Source organism: Physella acuta, unplaced genomic scaffold, assembly GCF_028476545.2.
Source record: "Physella acuta isolate Inbredline_101_S28 unplaced genomic scaffold, ASM2847654v3 ptg000108l, whole genome shotgun sequence".
NCBI classification, from domain to species: domain Eukaryota; kingdom Metazoa; phylum Mollusca; class Gastropoda; family Physidae; genus Physella; species Physella acuta.
In genome coordinates this window covers 409,035-429,022 of record NW_026731628.1, presented here as the reverse complement: position 1 = coordinate 429,022, position 19,988 = coordinate 409,035, and the positions used below count along the sequence as shown (strand labels likewise).

Genomic DNA, 19,988 nt, shown 5'->3' with positions numbered 1-19,988 from the left:
TGAGTTAACTTTTGAGGGAAATGAAATGATCAGTTAAAGGTGAGTTAACTTTTGAGGGACATGAAATGGTCAGTTGAAGGTGAGTTAACTTTTGAGGGAAATGAAATGGTCAGTTAAAGGTGAGTTAACTTTTGAGGGAAATGAAATGGTCAGTTAAAGGTGAGTTAACTTTTGAGGGAAATGAAATGGTCAGTTAAAGGTGAGTTAACTTTTGAGGGAAATGAAATGGTCAGTTAAAGGTGAGTTAACTTTTGAGGGAAATGAAATGGTCAGTTAAAGGTGAGTTAACTTTTGAGGGAAATGAAATGGTCAGTTAAAGGTGAGTTAACTTTTGAGGGAAATGAAATGGTCAGTTAAAGGTGAGTTAACTTTTGAGGGAAATGAAATGGTCAGTTAAAGGTGAGTTAACTTTTGAGGGAAATTAAATGGTCAGTTGAAGGTGAGTTAACTTTTGAGGGAAATAAAATGGTCACTCCTCACATCCCACTTTTCACGCCCCACAACCCACACCTACATCTAAGACTTGCGAAACTACTGCTAGTACGGAAATATTACATTTTTCTAGAGCGGAAATTAAATTTCCCTAGGTCGGAAATTCAATTTTCCTAGTGCGGAAATTAAATGTTCCTGGTGCGGAAATTAAATGTTCCTAGTGCGGAAATTAAATGTTCCCAGGCGGAAATTAAATTTTCCTGGTGCGGAAATTTAATGTTTCTAGGTCGGAATATTAAATTTTCCTATTCAATAATTCCTATTAGAGAAATTTGATATCTGAGTAGAAAAATAAAATGAAACTAGAAGGGAAAATAATGCAACCAATTGGGGAAATTCATTTCATGTAATGAAAGATTCCCAACGGAAAAGTTACTATGCCAGGGAAGTAAATGAAAGGTGTTGTATGGAAGGTCTAGAACACAAGTACATTAACACGCATGGTGTTGTATGGAAGGTCTAGAACACAAGTACATTAACACGCATGGTGTTGTATGGAAGGTCTAGAACACAAGTACATTAACACGCATGGTGTTGTATGGAAGGTCTAGAACACAAGTACATTAACACGCATGGTGTTGTATGGAAGGTCTAGAACACGAGTACATTAACACGCATGGTGTTGTATGGAAGGTCTAGAACACAAGTACATTAACACGCATGGTGTTGTATGGAAGGTCTAGAACACGAGTACATTAACACGCATGGTGTTGTATGGAAGGTCTAGAACACAAGTACATTAACACGCATGGTGTTGTATGGAAGGTCTAGAACACGAGTACATTAACACGCATGGTGTTGTATGGAAGGTCTAGAACACAAGTACATTAACACGCATGGCCGTTGGTGTTGTATGGAAGGTCTAAAACACAAGTACATTAACACGCATGGTGTTGTATGGAAGGTCTAGAACACAAGTACATTAACACGCATGGTGTTGTATGGAAGGTCTAGAACACAAGTACATTAACACGCATGGTGTTGTATGGAAGGTCTAGAACACAAGTACATTAACACGCATGGTGTTGTATGGAAGGTCTAGAACACAAGTACATTAACACGCATGGTGTTGTATGGAAGGTCTAGAACACAAGTACATTAACACGCATGGTGTTGTATGGAAGGTCTAGAACACGAGTACATTAACACGCATGGTGTTGTATGGAAGGTCTAGAACACAAGTACATTAACACGCATGGTGTTGTATGGTAGGTCTAGAACACAAGTACATTAACACGCATGGTGTTGTATGGAAGGTCTAGAACACAAGTACATTAACACGCATGGTGTTGTATGGAAGGTCTAGAACACAAGTATATTAACACGCATGGCCGATGTATGGAAGGTCTAGAACACAAGTACATTAACACGCATGGCCAATGGTGTTGTATGGAAGGTCTAGAACACGAGTACATTAACACGCATGGTGTTGTATGGAAGGTCTAGAACACAAGTACATTAACACGCATGGTGTTGTATGGAAGGTCTAGAACACAAGTACATTAACACGCTTGGTGTTGTATGGAAGGTCTAGAACACGAGTACATTAACACGCATGGTGTTGTATGAAAGGTCTAGAACACAAGTACATTAACACGCATGGTGTTGTATGGAAGGTCTAGAACACAAGTACATTAACACGCATGGTGTTGTATGGAAGTTCTAGAACACAAGTACATAAACACGCATGACCGTTGGTGTTGTATGGAAGGTCTAAAACACAAGTACATTAACACTTATGACCGAAGGTGTTGTATGGAAAGTCTAGAACACAAGTACATTAACACGCATGGTGTTGTATGGAAGGTCTAGAACACGAGTACATTAACACGCATGGTGTTGTATGGAAGGTCTAGAACACGAGTACATTAACACGCATGGTGTTGTGTGGAAGGTCTAGAACACAAGTACATTAACACGCATGGCCGATGTATGGAAGGTCTAGAACACGAGTACATTAACACGCATGGTGTTGTATGGAAGGTCTAGAACACAAGTACATTAACACGCATGGTGTTGTATGGAAGGTCTAGAACACAAGTACATTAACACGCATGGCCGTTGGTGTTGTATGGAAGGTCTAGAACACAAGTACATTAACACGCATGGTGTTGTATGGAAGGTCTAAAACACAAGTACATTAACACTCATGACCGAAGGTGTTGTATGGAAGGTCTAGAACACGAGTACATTAACACGCATGGTGTTGTATGGAAGGTCTAGAACACAAGTACATTAACACGCATGGTGTAGTATGGAAGGTCTAGAACACAAGTACATTAACACGCATGGTGTTGTATGGAAGGTCTAGAACACAAGTACATTAACACGCATGGTGTTGTATGGAAGGTCTAGAACACAAGTACATTAACACGCATGGTGTTGTATGGAAGGTCTAGAACACAAGTACATTAACACGCATGGTGTTGTATGGAAGGTCTAGAACACAAGTACATTAACACGCATGGTGTTGTATGGAAGGTCTAGAACACAAGTACATTAACACGCATGGTGTTGTATGGAAGGTCTAGAACACAAGTACATTAACACGCATGACCGAAGGTGTTGTATGGAAGGTCTAGAACACAAGTACATTAACACGCATGGTGTTGTATGGAAGGTCTAGAACACAAGTACATTAACACGCATGGTGTTGTATGGAAGGTCTAGAACACGAGTACATTAACACGCATGGTGTTGTATGGAAGGTCTAGAACACAAGTACATTAACACGCATGGTGTTGTATGGAAGGTCTAGAACACGAGTACATTAACACGCATGGTGTTGTATGGAAGGTCTAGAACACAAGTACATTAACACGCATGGTGTTGTATGGAAGGTCTAGAACACGAGTACATTAACACGCATGGTGTTGTATGGAAGGTCTAGAACACAAGTACATTAACACGCATGGTGTTGTATGGAAGGTCTAGAACACGAGTACATTAACACGCATGGTGTTGTATGGAAGGTCTAGAACACAAGTACATTAACACGCATCGTGTTGTATGGTAGGTCTAGAACACAAGTACATTAACACGCATGGTGTTGTATGGAAGGTCTAGAACACAAGTACATTAACACGCATGGTGTTGTATGGAAGGTCTAGAACACAAGTATATTAACACGCATGGCCGATGTATGGAAGGTCTAGAACACAAGTACATTAACACGCATGGCCAATGGTGTTGTATGGAAGGTCTAGAACACGAGTACATTAACACGCATGGTGTTGTATGGAAGGTCTAGAACACAAGTACATTAACACGCATGGTGTTGTATGGAAGGTCTAGAACACAAGTACATTAACACGCATGGTGTTGTATGGAAGGTCTAGAACACGAGTACATTAACACGCATGGTGTTGTATGAAAGGTCTAGAACACAAGTACATTAACACGCATGGTGTTGTATGGAAGGTCTAGAACACAAATACATTAACACGCATGGTGTTGTATGGAAGTTCTAGAACACAAGTACATAAACACGCATGACCGTTGGTGTTGTATGGAAGGTCTACAACACAAGTACATTAACACTTATGACCGAAGGTGTTGTATGGAAAGTCTAGAACACAAGTACATTAACACGCATGGTGTTGTATGGAAGGTCTAGAACACGAGTACATTAACACGCATGGTGTTGTATGGAAGGTCTAGAACACGAGTACATTAACACGCATGGTGTTGTGTGGAAGGTCTAGAACACAAGTACATTAACACGCATTGCCGATGTATGGAAGGTCTAGAACACGAGTACATTAACACGCATGGTGTTGTATGGAAGGTCTAGAACACAAGTACATTAACACGCATGGTGTTGTATGGAAGGTCTAGAACACAAGTACATTAACACGCATGACCGTTGGTGTTGTATGGAAGGTCTAAAACACAAGTACATTAACACTTATGACCGAAGGTGTTGTATGGAAAGTCTAGAACACAAGTACATTAACACGCATGGTGTTGTATGGAAGGTCTAGAACACGAGTACATTAACACGCATGGTGTTGTATGGAAGGTCTAGAACACAAGTACATTAACACGCATGGTGTTGTATGGAAGGTCTAAAACACAAGTACATTAACACTCATGACCGAAGGTGTTGTATGGAAGGTCTAGAACACGAGTACATTAACACGCATGGTGTTGTATGGAAGGTCTAGAACACAAGTACATTAACACGCATGGTGTAGTATGGAAGGTCTAGAACACAAGTACATTAACACGCATGGTGTTGTATGGAAGGTCTAGAACACAAGTACATTAACACGCATGGTGTTGTATGGAAGGTCTAGAACACAAGTACATTAACACGCATGGTGTTGTATGGAAGGTCTAGAACACAAGTACATTAACACGCATGGTGTTGTATGGAAGGTCTAGAACACAAGTACATTAACACGCATGGTGTTGTATGGAAGGTCTAGAACACAAGTACATTAACACGCATGGTGTTGTATGGAAGGTCTAGAACACAAGTACATTAACACTCATGACCGAAGGTGTTGTATGGAAGGTCTAGAACACAAGTACATTAACACGCATGGTGTTGTATGGAAGGTCTAGAACACAAGTACATTAACACGCATGGTGTTGTATGGAAGGTCTAGAACACGAGTACATTAACACGCATGGTGTTGTATGGAAGGTCTAGAACACAAGTACATTAACACGCATGGTGTTGTATGGAAGGTCTAGAACACGAGTACATTAACACGCATGGTGTTGTATGGAAGGTCTAGAACACAAGTACATTAACACGCATGGCCGATGTATGGAAGGTCTAGAACACGAGTACATTAACACGCATGGTGTTGTATGGAAGGTCTAGAACACAAGTACATTAACACGCATGGTGTTGTATGGAAGGTCTAGAACACAAGTACATTAACACGCATGGTGTTGTATGGAAGGTCTAGAACACGAGTACATTAACACGCATGGTGTTGTATGAAAGGTCTAGAACACAAGTACATTAACACGCATGGTGTTGTATGGAAGGTCTAGAACACAAGTACATTAACACGCATGGTGTTGTATGGAAGTTCAAGAACACAAGTACATAAACACGCATGACCGTTGGTGTTGTATGGAAGGTCTAAAACACAAGTACATTAACACTTATGACCGAAGGTGTTGTATGGAAAGTCTAGAACACAAGTACATTAACACGCATGGTGTTGTATGGAAGGTCTAGAACACGAGTACATTAACACGCATGGTGTTGTATGGAAGGTCTAGAACACGAGTACATTAACACGCATGGTGTTGTGTGGAAGGTCTAGAACACAAGTACATTAACACGCATGGCCGATGTATGGAAGGTCTAGAACACGAGTACATTAACACGCATGGTGTTGTATGGAAGGTCTAGAACACAAGTACATTAACACGCATGGTGTTGTATGGAAGGTCTAGAACACAAGTACATTAACACGCATGGCCGTTGGTGTTGTATGGAAGGTCTAGAACACAAGTACATTAACACGCATGGTGTTGTATGGAAGGTCTAAAACACAAGTACATTAACACTCATGACCGAAGGTGTTGTATGGAAGGTCTAGAACACGAGTACATTAACACGCATGGTGTTGTATGGAAGGTCTAGAACACAAGTACATTAACACGCATGGTGTAGTATGGAAGGTCTAGAACACAAGTACATTAACACGCATGGTGTTGTATGGAAGGTCTAGAACACAAGTACATTAACACGCATGGTGTTGTATGGAAGGTCTAGAACACAAGTACATTAACACGCATGGTGTTGTATGGAAGGTCTAGAACACAAGTACATTAACACGCATGGTGTTGTATGGAAGGTCTAGAACACAAGTACATTAACACGCATGGTGTTGTATGGAAGGTCTAGAACACAAGTACATTAACACGCATGGTGTTGTATGGAAGGTCTAGAATACAAGTACATTAACACTCATGACCGAAGGTGTTGTATGGAAGGTCTAGAACACAAGTACATTAACACGCATGGTGTTGTATGGAAGGTCTAGAACACAAGTACATTAACACGCATGGTGTTGTATGGAAGGTCTAGAACACGAGTACATTAACACGCATGGTGTTGTATGGAAGGTCTAGAACACAAGTACATTAACACGCATGGTGTTGTATGGAAGGTCTAGAACACGAGTACATTAACACGCATGGTGTTGTATGGAAGGTCTAGAACACAAGTACATTAACACGCATGGCCGATGTATGGAAGGTCTAGAACACGAGTAAATTAACACGCATGGTGTTGTATGGAAGGTCTAGAACACAAGTACATTAACACGCATGGTGTTGTATGGAAGGTCTAGAACACGAGTACATTAACACGCATGGTGTTGTATGGAAGGTCTAGAACACAAGTACATTAACACGCATGGTGTTGTATGGTAGGTCTAGAACACAAGTACATTAACACGCATGGTGTTGTATGGAAGGTCTAGAACACAAGTACATTAACACGCATGGTGTTGTATGGAAGGTCTAGAACACAAGTATATTAACACGCATGGCCGATGTATGGAAGGTCTAGAACACAAGTACATTAACACGCATGGCCAATGGTGTTGTATGGAAGGTCTAGAACACGAGTACATTAACACGCATGGTGTTGTATGGAAGGTCTAGAACACAAGTACATTAACACGCATGGTGTTGTATGGAAGGTCTAGAACACAAGTACATTAACACGCATGGTGTTGTATGGAAGGTCTAGAACACGAGTACATTAACACGCATGGTGTTGTATGAAAGGTCTAGAACACAAGTACATTAACACGCATGGTGTTGTATGGAAGGTCTAGAACACAAGTACATTAACACGCATGGTGTTGTATGGAAGTTCTAGAACACAAGTACATAAACACGCATGACCGTTGGTGTTGTATGGAAGGTCTAAAACACAAGTACATTAACACTTATGACCGAAGGTGTTGTATGGAAGGTCTAGAACACAAGTACATTAACACGCATGGTGTTGTATGGAAGGTCTAGAACACGAGTACATTAACACGCATGGTGTTGTATGGAAGGTCTAGAACACGAGTACATTAACACGCATGGTGTTGTGTGGAAGGTCTAGAACACAAGTACATTAACACGCATGGCCGATGTATGGAAGGTCTAGAACACGAGTACATTAACACGCATGGTGTTGTATGGAAGGTCTAGAACACAAGTACATTAACACGCATGGTGTTGTATGGAAGGTCTAGAACACAAGTACATTAACACGCATGGCCGTTGGTGTTGTATGGAAGGTCTAGAACACAAGTACATTAACACGCATGGTGTTGTATGGAAGGTCTAAAACACAAGTACATTAACACTCATGACCGAAGGTGTTGTATGGAAGGTCTAGAACACGAGTACATTAACACGCATGGTGTTGTATGGAAGGTCTAGAACACAAGTACATTAACACGCATGGTGTAGTATGGAAGGTCTAGAACACAAGTACATTAACACGCATGGTGTTGTATGGAAGGTCTAGAACACAAGTACATTAACACGCATGGTGTTGTATGGAAGGTCTAGAACACAAGTACATTAACACGCATTGTGTTGTATGGAAGGTCTAGAACACAAGTACATTAACACGCATGGTGTTGTATGGAAGGTCTAGAACACAAGTACATTAACACGCATGGTGTTGTATGGAAGGTCTAGAACACAAGTACATTAACACGCATGGTGTTGTATGGAAGGTCTAGAACACAAGTACATTAACACTCATGACCGAAGGTGTTGTATGGAAGGTCTAGAACACAAGTACATTAACACGCATGGTGTTGTATGGAAGGTCTAGAACACAAGTACATTAACACGCATGGTGTTGTATGGAAGGTCTAGAACACGAGTACATTAACACGCATGGTGTTGTATGGAAGGTCTAGAACACAAGTACATTAACACGCATGGTGTTGTATGGAAGGTCTAGAACACGAGTACATTAACACGCATGGTGTTGTATGGAAGGTCTAGAACACAAGTACATTAACACGCATGGCCGATGTATGGAAGGTCTAGAACACGAGTACATTAACACGCATGGTGTTGTATGGAAGGTCTAGAACACAAGTACATTAACACGCATGGTGTTGTATGGAAGGTCTAGAACACGAGTACATTAACACGCATGGTGTTGTATGGAAGGTCTAGAACACAAGTACATGAACCACGAAGTGAACGGAAAAAAAGTCACAGGAAAAAAAACACAGAAAAAAAGTCCGTTTTTGCTAGGAAAAAAAGTCACAGAAAAAAGTCACAGTGGAAAAATTTTATCGGAAAAAAAGCCACAGAAATAAAGTCACAGAAAAAAGTCACAAAAATCTTTTTAGAAAATCTTTTTATTATTTTGTTAAGAATTGTAAAGTTTTGTATGTTTATTGTTGTGGGTTGTATTTTTTGATAGCATAAATTATTTATAGACGTTAAAAGCATTATGATTTATAACAATTGTAAGTAAAAATTCTCTAAGACAATTAACACAACAATCTCAACTTTTGTTACTTATTTAGTTAAATACGCGGTAGAAAAGTTAATTATAAAAGAAATTTAGGCACATTTTGCCGTAGGCTATTCTCTGGTCGGCCTCTCCTCGGTAGGCATTGTCCGAACATATTTTGTGTTGTTGACGTTATGCGTCAATGACAGCTGTTGAACCTTGTCGGCTTTCTGTTTTGATCCTAAGTTTTGTTATGTAATGAACGTGATAAATGTGGGGAGTAAAGGTGGTTGAACTAAACATAACTATTGTTGTCATGAGTTGAGGGCAGATGAACTTACCATCTCACGGTAATTTAATATTGGTATTTAAAAAAAAACACGATGAAAAACGTGGACTTTGGATCATTCTATTAAATGCTACTAATCTTAAGTTAAAAATTATTACAATCTACATATTTCATAATAAATATTTTTAGATGAATTATAAAAATTCCTATGTGTATACAGCCTACACATATTACATTACATTTAATTAATCCTAAGTTAATTTGCACTCTCTAAATACTTAATACATAAAAGGATTAACAAATATCATACAAATATATATTTGTGACTTTTTTTCCTGTGACTTTATTTCTGTTTTTTTTCATGTGTTTTTTTTCTCCTGTGACTTTTTTTCCTACAATCGAACACGCATGACAGTTGGTGTTGTCACGTGCCCTGTCTCTCCAGTGAGTGACGTGACATCTCCCGTCCCCAGAGTTCCGGCTTGTGCCACTACCCCTGCCATCTCCCGTCCCCAGAGTTCCGGCTTGTGCCACTACCCCTGCCATCTCCCGTCCCCAGAGTTCCGGCTTGTGCCACTACCCCTGCCATCTCCCGTCCCCAGAGTTCCGGCTTGTGCCACTACCCCTGCCATCTCCCGTCCCCAGAGTTCCGGCTTGTGCCACTACCCCTGCCATCTCCCGTCCCCAGAGTTCCGGCTTGTGCCACTACCCCTGCCATCTCCCGTCCCCAGAGTTCCGGCTTGTGCCACTACCCCTGCCATCTCCCGTCCCCAGAGTTCCGGCTTGTGCCACTACCCCTGCCATCTCCCGTCCCCAGAGTTCCGGCTTGTGCCACTACCCCTGCCATCTCCCGTCCCCAGAGTTCCGGCTTGTGCCACTACCCCTGCCATCTCCCGTCCCCAGAGTTCCGGCTTGTGCCACTACCCCTGCCAATGCCCCGTGGAGGAGATCTCGTGTACAGATGGGGTGAGGCTGGTCAAGGACGGCTGCAGCTGTTGCTACATGTGTGCTCGCCAGCTGGGGGAGTCGTGCACCACCAAGGACGTGTGCGACTCACACCAGGGGCTCTACTGCGACAGGGTGGACGCGCACTCACCCGGCAAGTGCAGAAGTAAGTTGCACCTGGGTACAGGGGTGGGACTATAACACTAGGGGTGGGTAGAGGGTGGGTAGAGGGGAGGGATTATGACACCAGGGGTGGGTAGAGGGTGGGTAGAGGGGTGGGTAGAAGGGTGGGATTATGACACTAGGGGTGGGATTATAACACCAGGGGTGGGTAGAGGGGTGGGACTATAACACCAGGGGTGGGTAGAGGGGTGGGACTATAACACTAGGGGTGGGTACATAGTGGGATTATGACACCAGGGGTGGGTAGAGGGGTGGGATTATGACACAGCGCTGGGTAGAGGGGTGGGACTATAACACTAGGGGTGGGTACAGGGGTGGGATTATAACACTAGGGGTGTGTAGAGGGGTGGGATTATGACACAGCGCTGGGTAGAGGGGTGGGACTATAACAGTAGGGGTGGGTAGAGGGGTGGGATTATGATACTAGAGTGGATAGAGGGGTGGGACTATAACACTAGGGATGGGTAGAGGGTGGGTAGAGGGGAGGGATTATGACACTAGGGGTGGGTAGAGGAGTGGGATTATGACACAGTGCTGGGTAGAGGGGTGGGACTATAACACTAGGGTTGGGTATAGGGGTGGGACTATAACACTAGGGGTGGGTACAGGGGTGGGATTATGACACCAGGGGTGGGTAGAGGGGTGGGATTATGACACAGCGCTGGGTAGAGGGGTGGGACTATAACACTAGGGGTGGGTACAGGGGTGGGATTATAACACTAGGGGTGTGTAGAGGGGTGGGATTATGACACAGCGCTGGGTAGAGGGGTGGGACTATAACACTAGGGGTGGGTACAGGGGTGGGATTATGACACTAAGGGTGGGTAGAGGGGTGGGATTATAACACCAGGGGTGGGTAGAGGGGTGGGATTATAACACCAGGGGTGGGTAGAGGGGTGGGACTATAACACTAGGGGTGGGTACAGGGGTGGGATTATAACACCAGGGGTGGGTAGAGGGGTGGGATTATGACACTAAGGGTGGGTAGAGGGGTGGGATTATAACACCAGGGGTGGGTAGAGGGGTGGGACTATAACACTAGGGGTGGGTAGAGGGGTGGGATTATAACACCAGGGGTGGGTAGAGGGGTGGGATTATGACACTAAGGGTGGGTAGAGGGGTGGGATTATAACACCAGGGGTGGGTAGAGGGGTGGGACTATAACACTAGGGGTGGGTACAGGGGTGGGATTATAACACCAGGGGTGGGTAGAGGGGTGGGATTATGACACAGCGCTGGGTAGAGGGGTGGGACTATAACACTAGGGGTGGGTAGAGGGATGGGATTATGACACTAAGGGTGGGTAGAGGGGTGGGATTATGACACAGTGCTGGGTAGAGAGGTGGGACTATAACACTAGGGGTGGGTAGAGGGGTGGGACTATAACACTAGGGGTGGGTACAGGGGGGATTATGACACTAGGGGTGGGTAGAGAGGTGGGATTATGACACTAGGGGTGGGTAGAGGGGTGGGATTATGACACAGTGCTGGGTAGAGAGGTGGGACTATAACACTAGGGGTGGGTAGAGGGGTGGGACTATAACACTAGGGGTGGGTACAGGGGGGATTATGACACTAGGGGTGGGTAGAGAGGTGGGATTATGACACTAGGGGTGGGTACAGGGGTGGGATTATGACACTAAGGGTGGGTACAGGGGTGGGATTATAACACCAGTGCTGGGTAGAGGGGTGGGACTATAACACTAGGGTTGGGTAGAGGGGTGGGACTATAACACTAGGGGTGGGTACAGGGGTGGGATTATGACACTAGGGGTGTGTAGAGGGGTGGGATTATGACACTAGGGGTGGGTAGAGGGGTGGGATTATGACACTAGGGGTGGGTAGAGGGGTGGGATTATGACACAGCGGTAGCTAAGGGAAGGGGGGGGGTCGAGTTTTGGTTTGTTTCAAATTATAATCAACGGCGTAAGAAGCTTCGCTTTTGGTTTAGATAGGAAACTGCTGTTTGCAGGTTTGTGGCAAATCTTGTAACTCAATTTTGACCCACTTCTAATGCAGAAACTTCACTTCAAAAACAAATCTATTTTTTTATTTTATTTAGAGAGGTGTTTAATTAGACATTAAAAATTATATTTTAATGAACAGGTTCGAAAGTAAAGGCATAACAAAATATAATCACTCAATAGATTTCTATATTCAGTAACAGAAGAGGAGATAACTAACTAGACGCGATCACCCTAACAGTCTGGTGAGCTCGTGGTTCACGAGAATGTTTACAATCGTAGAGCCGGTCAATATAGTGAAGGCTATTAAGGGCAGATAATATATTTTTTAAACGATTTGAAACCAAGGGGAGGTAGCAAGATTTAAGAATTATCTTTCGCTTGATAAGGTTGCTGTAAATTTGTGGTTACTGACGGCTGCTTTCATATAGCAGATATTCGCGAGCTACTGGTGGTGTTTTGAAGCAAATTGTTTTAGGAATGGCTAAAACAGTTGATATAGTCGCTCGTGGGATCTTTTATATATTTTAGCGACAAAATCTTATATGAAATAAAGCAGATTTGTTTTATTTGCTTATTTTCAGTGCAATTAAAAGCTTGTTGATATAAAGATTTTTTTAAACATAAAAGGAACGAAAATGTATATTAGCGTAAAGATATCTCTATAGGTGTTTCATACCGTCTGTCAGTCTTTTTAACTGCCTGCCTGTCTGTCTGTCCAGCCGTCCGTCCGTCCGTCCGTCCGTCCGTCCGTCCGTCTGTCTGTCTGCCTGTCTACCTGCCAGTCTGTCTGTGTAAAGCAATTGTATTTTGAACTGAGTGTTAACGACTAGAGAACTCAAACTGTCCGCTTGAAGCAACCAGGCATTCATTAAGTCAGCTGGTCATTAGTGCCGCTAGGCTGATGTGAAAACACGTGTAAGACGAAACACTCGTTAGTTAAACATGCCCGGCCTCAGGGTCATTAGACTACAGGGGAGTCGTTAGACTGGGGGGGGGGGGGGTGTAGAATGAGTCGTGAGACTGGGTGTAGGGGTGAGTTGTTAGACTGGGTGTAGGGGTGAGTCGTTAGACTGGGTGTAGGGGTGAGTCGTTAGACTGGGGGGGGGGGTGTAGAATGAGTCGTGAGACTGGGTGTAAGAATGAGTCGTTAGACTGGGGGGTGTAGGGGTGAGTCGTTAGACTGGGTGTAGGGGTGAGTCGTTAGACTGGGTGTAGGGGTGAGTCGTTAGACTGGGTGGGTGTAGGGGTGAGTCGTTAGACTGGGTGTAGGGGTGAGTCGTTAGACTGGGTGTAGGGGTGAGTCGTTAGACTGGGTGGGTGTAGGGGTGAGTCGTTAGACTGGGTGTAGGGGTGAGTCGTTAGACTGGGTGTAGGGGTGAGTCGTTAGACTGGGTGTAGGGGTGAGTCGTTAGACTGGGTGTAGGGGTGAGTCGTTAGACTGGGTGTAGGGGTGAGTCGTTAGACTGGGTGGGTGTAGGGGTGAGTCGTTAGACTGGGTGGGTGTGGGGGTGAGTCGTTAGACTGGGTGGGTGTAGGGGTGAGTCGTTAGACTGGGTGTAGGGGTGAGTCGTTAGACTGGGTGTAGGGGTGAGTCGTTAGACTGGGTGTAGGGGTGAGTCGTTAGACTGGGTGGGTGTAGGGGTGAGTCGTTAGACTGGGTGTAGGGGTGAGTCGTTAGACTGAGTGTAGGGGTGAGTCGTTAGACTGGGTGTAGGGGTGAGTCGTTAGACTGGGTGTAGGGGTGAGTCGTTAGACTGGGTGTAGGGGTGAGTCGTTAGACTGGGTGTAGGGGTGAGTCGTTAGACTGGGTGTAGGGGTGAGTCGTTAGACTGGGTGTAGGGGTGAGTCGTTAGACTGGGTGTAGGGGTGAGTCGTTAGACTGGGTGTAGGGGTGGGTCGTTAGACTGGGTGTAGGGGTGAGTCGTTAGACTGGGTGTAGGGGTGAGTCGTTAGACTGGGTGTAGGGGTGAGTCGTTAGACTGGGTGTAGGGGTGAGTCGTTAGACTGGGTGGGTGTAGGGGTGAGTCGTTAGACTGGGTGTAGGGGTGGGTCGTTAGACTGGGTGTAGGGGTGAGTCGTTAGACTGGGTGGGTGTAGGGGTGAGTCGTTAGACTGGGTGGGTGTAGGGGTGAGTCGTTAGACTGGGTGTAGGGGTGAGTCGTTAGACTGGGTGTAGGGGTGAGTCGTTAGACTGGATGTAGGGGTGAGTCGTTAGACTGGGTGGGTGTAGGGGTGAGTCGTTAGACTGGGTGGGTGTGGGGGTGAGTCGTTAGACTGGGTGTAGGGGTGAGTCGTTAGACTGGGTGTAGGGGTGAGTCGTTAGACTGGGTGTAGGGGTGAGTCGTTAGACTGGGTGTAGGGGTGAGTCGTTAGACTGGATGTAGGGGTGAGTCGTTAGACTGGGTGTAGGGGTGAGTCGTTAGACTGGGTGTAGGGGTGAGTCGTTAGACTGGGTGTTGGGGTGAGTCGTTAGACTGGGTGGGTGTAGGGGTGAGTCGTTAGACTGGGTGTAGGGGTGAGTCGTTAGACTGGGTGTTGGGGTGAGTCGTTAGACTGGGTGGGTGTAGGGGTGAGTCGTTAGACTGGGTGTAGGGGTGAGTCGTTAGACTGGGTGGGTGTAGGGGTGAGTCGTTAGACTGGGGGGGGGGGTGTAGGGGTGAGTCGTTAGACTGGGTGTAGGGGTGAGTCGTTAGACTGGGTGTAGGGGTGAGTCGTTAGACTGGGTGGGTGTAGGGGTGAGTCGTTAGACTGGGTGTAGGGGTGAGTCGTTAGACTGGGTGGGTGTAGGGGTGAGTCGTTAGACTGGGTGTAGGGGTGAGTCGTTAGACTGGGTGTAGGGGTGAGTCGTTAGACTGGATGTAGGGGTGAGTCGTTAGACTGGGTGGGTGTAGGGGTGAGTCGTTAGACTGGGTGGGTGTGGGGGTGAGTCGTTAGACTGGGTGTAGGGGTGAGTCGTTAGACTGGATGTAGGGGTGAGTCGTTAGACTGGGTGTAGGGGTGAGTCGTTAGACTGGGTGTAGGGGTGAGTCGTTAGACTGGGTGTTGGGGTGAGTCGTTAGACTGGGTGGGTGTAGGGGTGAGTCGTTAGACTGGGTGTAGGGGTGAGTCGTTAGACTGGGTGTTGGGGTGAGTCGTTAGACTGGGTGGGTGTAGGGGTGAGTCGTTAGACTGGGTGTAGGGGTGAGTCGTTAGACTGGGTGGGTGTAGGGGTGAGTCGTTAGACTGGGGGGGGGGTGTAGGGGTGAGTCGTTAGACTGGGTGTAGGGGTGAGTCGTTAGACTGGGTGTAGGGGTGAGTCGTTAGACTGGGTGGGTGTAGGGGTGAGTCGTTAGACTGGGTGTAGGGGTGAGTCGTTAGACTGGGTGGGTGTAGGGGTGAGTCGTTAGACTGGGTGTAGGGGTGAGTCGTTAGACTGGGTGTAGGGGTGAGTCGTTAGACTGGGTGTAGGGGTGAGTCGTTAGACTGGGTGTAGGGGTGAGTCGTTAGACTGGGTGTAGGGGTGAGTCGTTAGACTGGGTGGGTGTAGGGGTGAGTCGTTAGACTGGGTGTAGGGGTGAGTCGTTAGACTGGGTGTAGGGGTGAGTCGTTAGACTGGGTGTAGGGGTGAGTCGTTAGACTGGGTGTAGGGGTGAGTCGTTAGACTGGGTGTAGGGGTGAGTCGTTAGACTGGGTGGGTGTAGGGGTGAGTCGTTAGACTGGGTGGGTGTGGGGGTGAGTCGTTAGACTGGGTGTAGGGGTGAGTCGTTAGACTGGGTGGGTGTAGGGGTGAGTCGTTAGACTCGGTGGGTGTGGGGGTGAGTCGTTAGACTGGGTGTAGGGGTGAGTCGTTAGACTGGGTGGGTGTAGGGGTGAGTCGTTAGACTGGGTGTAGGGGTGAGTCGTTAGACTGGGTGGGTGTAGGGGTGAGTCGTTAGACTGGGTGGGTGTGGGGGTGAGTCGTTAGACTGGGTGTAGGGGTGAGTCGTTAGACTGGGTGTAGGGGTGGGTCGTTAGACTGGGTGTAGGGGTGAGTCGTTAGACTGGGTGTAGGGGTGAGTCGTTAGACTGGGTGTAGGGGTGAGTCGTTAGACTGGATGTAGGGGTGAGTCGTTAGACTGGGTGTAGGGGTGAGTCGTTAGACGGGGTGGGTGTAGGGGTGAGTCGTTAGACTGGGTGTAGGGGTGAGTAGTTAGACTGGGTGGGTGTAGGGGTGAGTCGTTAGACTGGGTGTAGGGGTGGGTCGTTAGACTGGGTGTAGGGGTGAGTCGTTAGACTGGGTGTAGGGGTGAGTCGTTAGACTGGGTGGGTGTGGGGGTGTGTCGTTAGACTGGATGTAGGGGTGAGTCGTTAGACTGGGTGGGTGTAGGGGTGAGTCGTTAGACTGGGTGTAGGGGTGAGTCGTTAGACTGGGTGTAGGGGTGAGTCGTTAGACTGGGTGTAGGGGTGAGTCGTTAGACTGGGTGTAGGGGTGAGTCGTTAGACTGGGTGTAGGGGTGAGTCGTTAGACTGGGTGTAGGGGTGAGTCGTTAGACTGGGTGTAGGGGTGAGTCGTTAGACTGGGTGTAGGGGTGAGTCGTTAGACTGGGTGTAGGGGTGAGTCGTTAGACTGGGTGTAGGGGTGGGTCGTTAGACTGGGTGTAGGGGTGAGTCGTTAGACTGGGTGGGTGTAGGGGTGAGTCGTTAGACTGGGTGTAGGGGTGAGTCGTTAGACTGGGTGTAGGGGTGAGTCGTTAGACTGGATGTAGGGGTGAGTCGTTAGACTGGGTGGGTGTAGGGGTGAGTCGTTAGACTGGGTGTAGGGGTGAGTCGTTAGACTGGGTGTAGGGGTGAGTCGTTAGACTGGGTGGGTGTAGGGGTGAGTCGTTAGACTGGGTGTAGGGGTGAGTCGTTAGACTGGGTGTAGGGGTGAGTCGTTAGACTGGGTGTAGGGGTGAGTCGTTAGACTGGGTGTAGGGGTGAGTCGTTAGACTGGGTGGGTGTAGGGGTGAGTCGTTAGACTGGGTGGGTGTAGGGGTGAGTCCTTAGACTGGGTGTAGGGGTGAGTCGTTAGACTGGGTGTAGGGGTGAGTCGTTAGACTGGGTGTAGGGGTGAGTCGTTAGACTGGGTGTAGGGGTGAGTCGTTAGACTGGGTGTAGGGGTGAGTCGTTAGACTGGGTGGGTGTAGGGGTGAGTCGTTAGACTGGGTGTAGGGGTGAGTCGTTAGACTGGGTGGGTGTAGGGGTGAGTCGTTAGACTGGGTGTAGGGGTGAGTCGTTAGACTGGGTGTAGGGGTGAGTCGTTAGACTGGGTGTAGGGGTGAGTCGTTAGACTGGGTGTAGGGGTGAGTCGTTAGACTGGGTGGGTGTAGGGGTGAGTCGTTAGACTGGGTGTAGGGGTGAGTCGTTAGACTGGGTGTAGGGGTGAGTCGTTAGACTGGGTGTAGGGGTGAGTCGTTAGACTGGGTGTAGGGGTGAGTCGTTAGACTGGGTGGGTGTAGGGGTGAGTCGTTAGACTGGGTGGGTGTAGGGGTGAGTCGTTAGACTGGGTGGGTGTAGGGGTGAGTCGTTAGACTGGGTGGGTGTGGGGGTGTGTCGTTAGACTGGGTGTAGGGGTGAGTCGTTAGACTGGGTGGGTGTGGGGGTGTGTCGTTAGACTGGATGTAGGGGTGAGTCGTTAGACTGGGTGGGTGTAGGGGTGAGTCGTTAGACTGGGTGTAGGGGTGAGTCGTTAGACTGGATGTAGGGGTGAGCAGTTTTTGATATTGTTAAGGTTATTACGTCATGTGTCTGAGCATGTACACCAGCCACTAATTGCTCTGGGAAAACACTTTCAAATCCTGCTATTTTTAGCGCTCAGAGATCGCCTGCTTGAGAATTGTATTGAAAGAAATATTTGCAGGCTTGTCTAATGTCTTGATGTTCATTGCACGCAGGCTTGTCTAATGTCTTGATGTTCCATGTACGCAAGTTTGTCTAATGTATTGATGTTCCCTGCACGCAGGTTTGTCTAATGTCTTGATGTTCCATGTACGCAAGTTTGTCTAATGTATTGATGTTCCCTGCACGCAGGCTTGTCTAATGTCTTGATGTTCCATGTACGCAAGTTTGTCTAATGTCTTGATGTTCCCTGCACGCAGGTTTGTCTAATGTCTTTATGTTCCCTGCACGTTTTGCTCAAGTCTCGAACAGATTCGGTAATTTAGACGTAGCTCTCGCAAGCAGAGAAGTTGATTCGTTAACAAGCATCAGACCTACATTACATAGCTTCCGTTTTTTGCTTGAAAACGTTACGGGAAATACAAAGAATACTTTTCAATTATTTAGAAAAAAAGTAATCGTACATTAATACAAGATTTTTAGATGCGTTCATGATTTGTTAAAAAATACCATAAAGTTTATAGTAATTCTTATAAGACACATGATAACCATGGTTTCATAATAATTGTTATTATTTATCTAAATGTTTACTTTGTTTACACGTTTGTAGTAATTGTTATAAGTATTCTCAATGTTTACCGTAAATGTTATATCTTATCTAAGCGAACACAATGGTTATGTCTCATCGAAGTGTACACAGAAAATGTTATATATTTTGTAAGTGTACACAGTAATTGGTAAATCGTATGCAAGTGTACCCAGTAATTGGTAAATCGTATGTAAGTGTACACAGTAAATTTAAAATCTTAACCACATTTATCCAGCCCGTGAAAGCACCGTTTTATTGTGTTGATCAGGAAAATCAAGAGGTGGGTGGTGGGTGGTGGATGTTAACTAAGACTAGAAGTCAATGAAAGAATTGTGTTGCCGTTTATTGCAAGTCTGGCTAACTCCATTCTGTGGCTGGGTTGGATTGTGATGGCACCAAGATAAATCAAGCCCAAGCCCTTCCTGCTCTAAAGACTTCAATATTTCTCCTTCACTGCTTTCATGGGATGAAAACGTCAGAGCGTTTATTACTGGCGCTGGTTGGCTGATGCTTTATGTATGGCCACCGCTGATGTTTATTGTTCCATCATCTTTAGACTTGTTCCTTTTATGGTTCCATTATGTTTAGACTAGGTTCACATATGGTTCCATTATGTTTAGACTAGTTCCTGCTTCGGCTGCTAGCCACGTTTAACAATGACACGTTTATGTGTTCAAGAGTTTTACTCACTGCTTGCATTCAGTGCTTTGTTTACAAAGTTAAAAAATAGCACCCGTCCCAAAATAGTAAGTTTTACATAATACATCAGGTGGTTTTATGAGCTGACCAGTTAGTGTGGTTTGACCAGTTAGTGTGGTTTGACCAGTCTATTGTGTGGTTTGACCAGTCTATTGTGTGGTTTGACCAGTCTATCGTGTGGTTTGACCAGTCTATAGTGTGGTTTGACCAGTCTATAGTGTGGTTTGACCAGTCTATTGTGTGGTTTGACCAATCTATTGTGTGGTTTGACCAGTCTATTGTGTGGTTTGACCAGTCTATTGTGTGGTTTGACCAGTCTATTGTGTGGTTTCAACATTAAGATGGTGACGTGACTAAGAGAAGCTAAGCTTTAGAAGTCAATGAGACGAAAACATTTGTGTGAGCGCCAGTAGCCAGGGGAGGAAATTGGTGCCAGAACGGAAGGAAGCTCGTGCCGTGAGATGACACAGTCATGTCTGTCACAGTCATCTCTGTCACAGTCATCTCTGTCACAGTCAGGTCTGTCACAGT

At 46.0% G+C, this 19,988-nt stretch overlaps 1 protein-coding gene across 1 annotated transcript in view; it reads left to right on the top strand.

The window, feature by feature from the left end:
• The window catches only part of LOC131934183 (CCN family member 3), an 89,454-nt gene that overhangs the window by 46,837 nt on the left and 22,629 nt on the right, over nucleotides 1-19,988 (top strand). Inside the window, exon 3 of the mRNA XM_059290482.1 lies at nucleotides 10,143-10,350. Within this exon, the coding sequence (XP_059146465.1) occupies nucleotides 10,143-10,350 (208 nt within the window). The remainder of the gene's footprint in view (nucleotides 1-10,142; nucleotides 10,351-19,988) is intronic.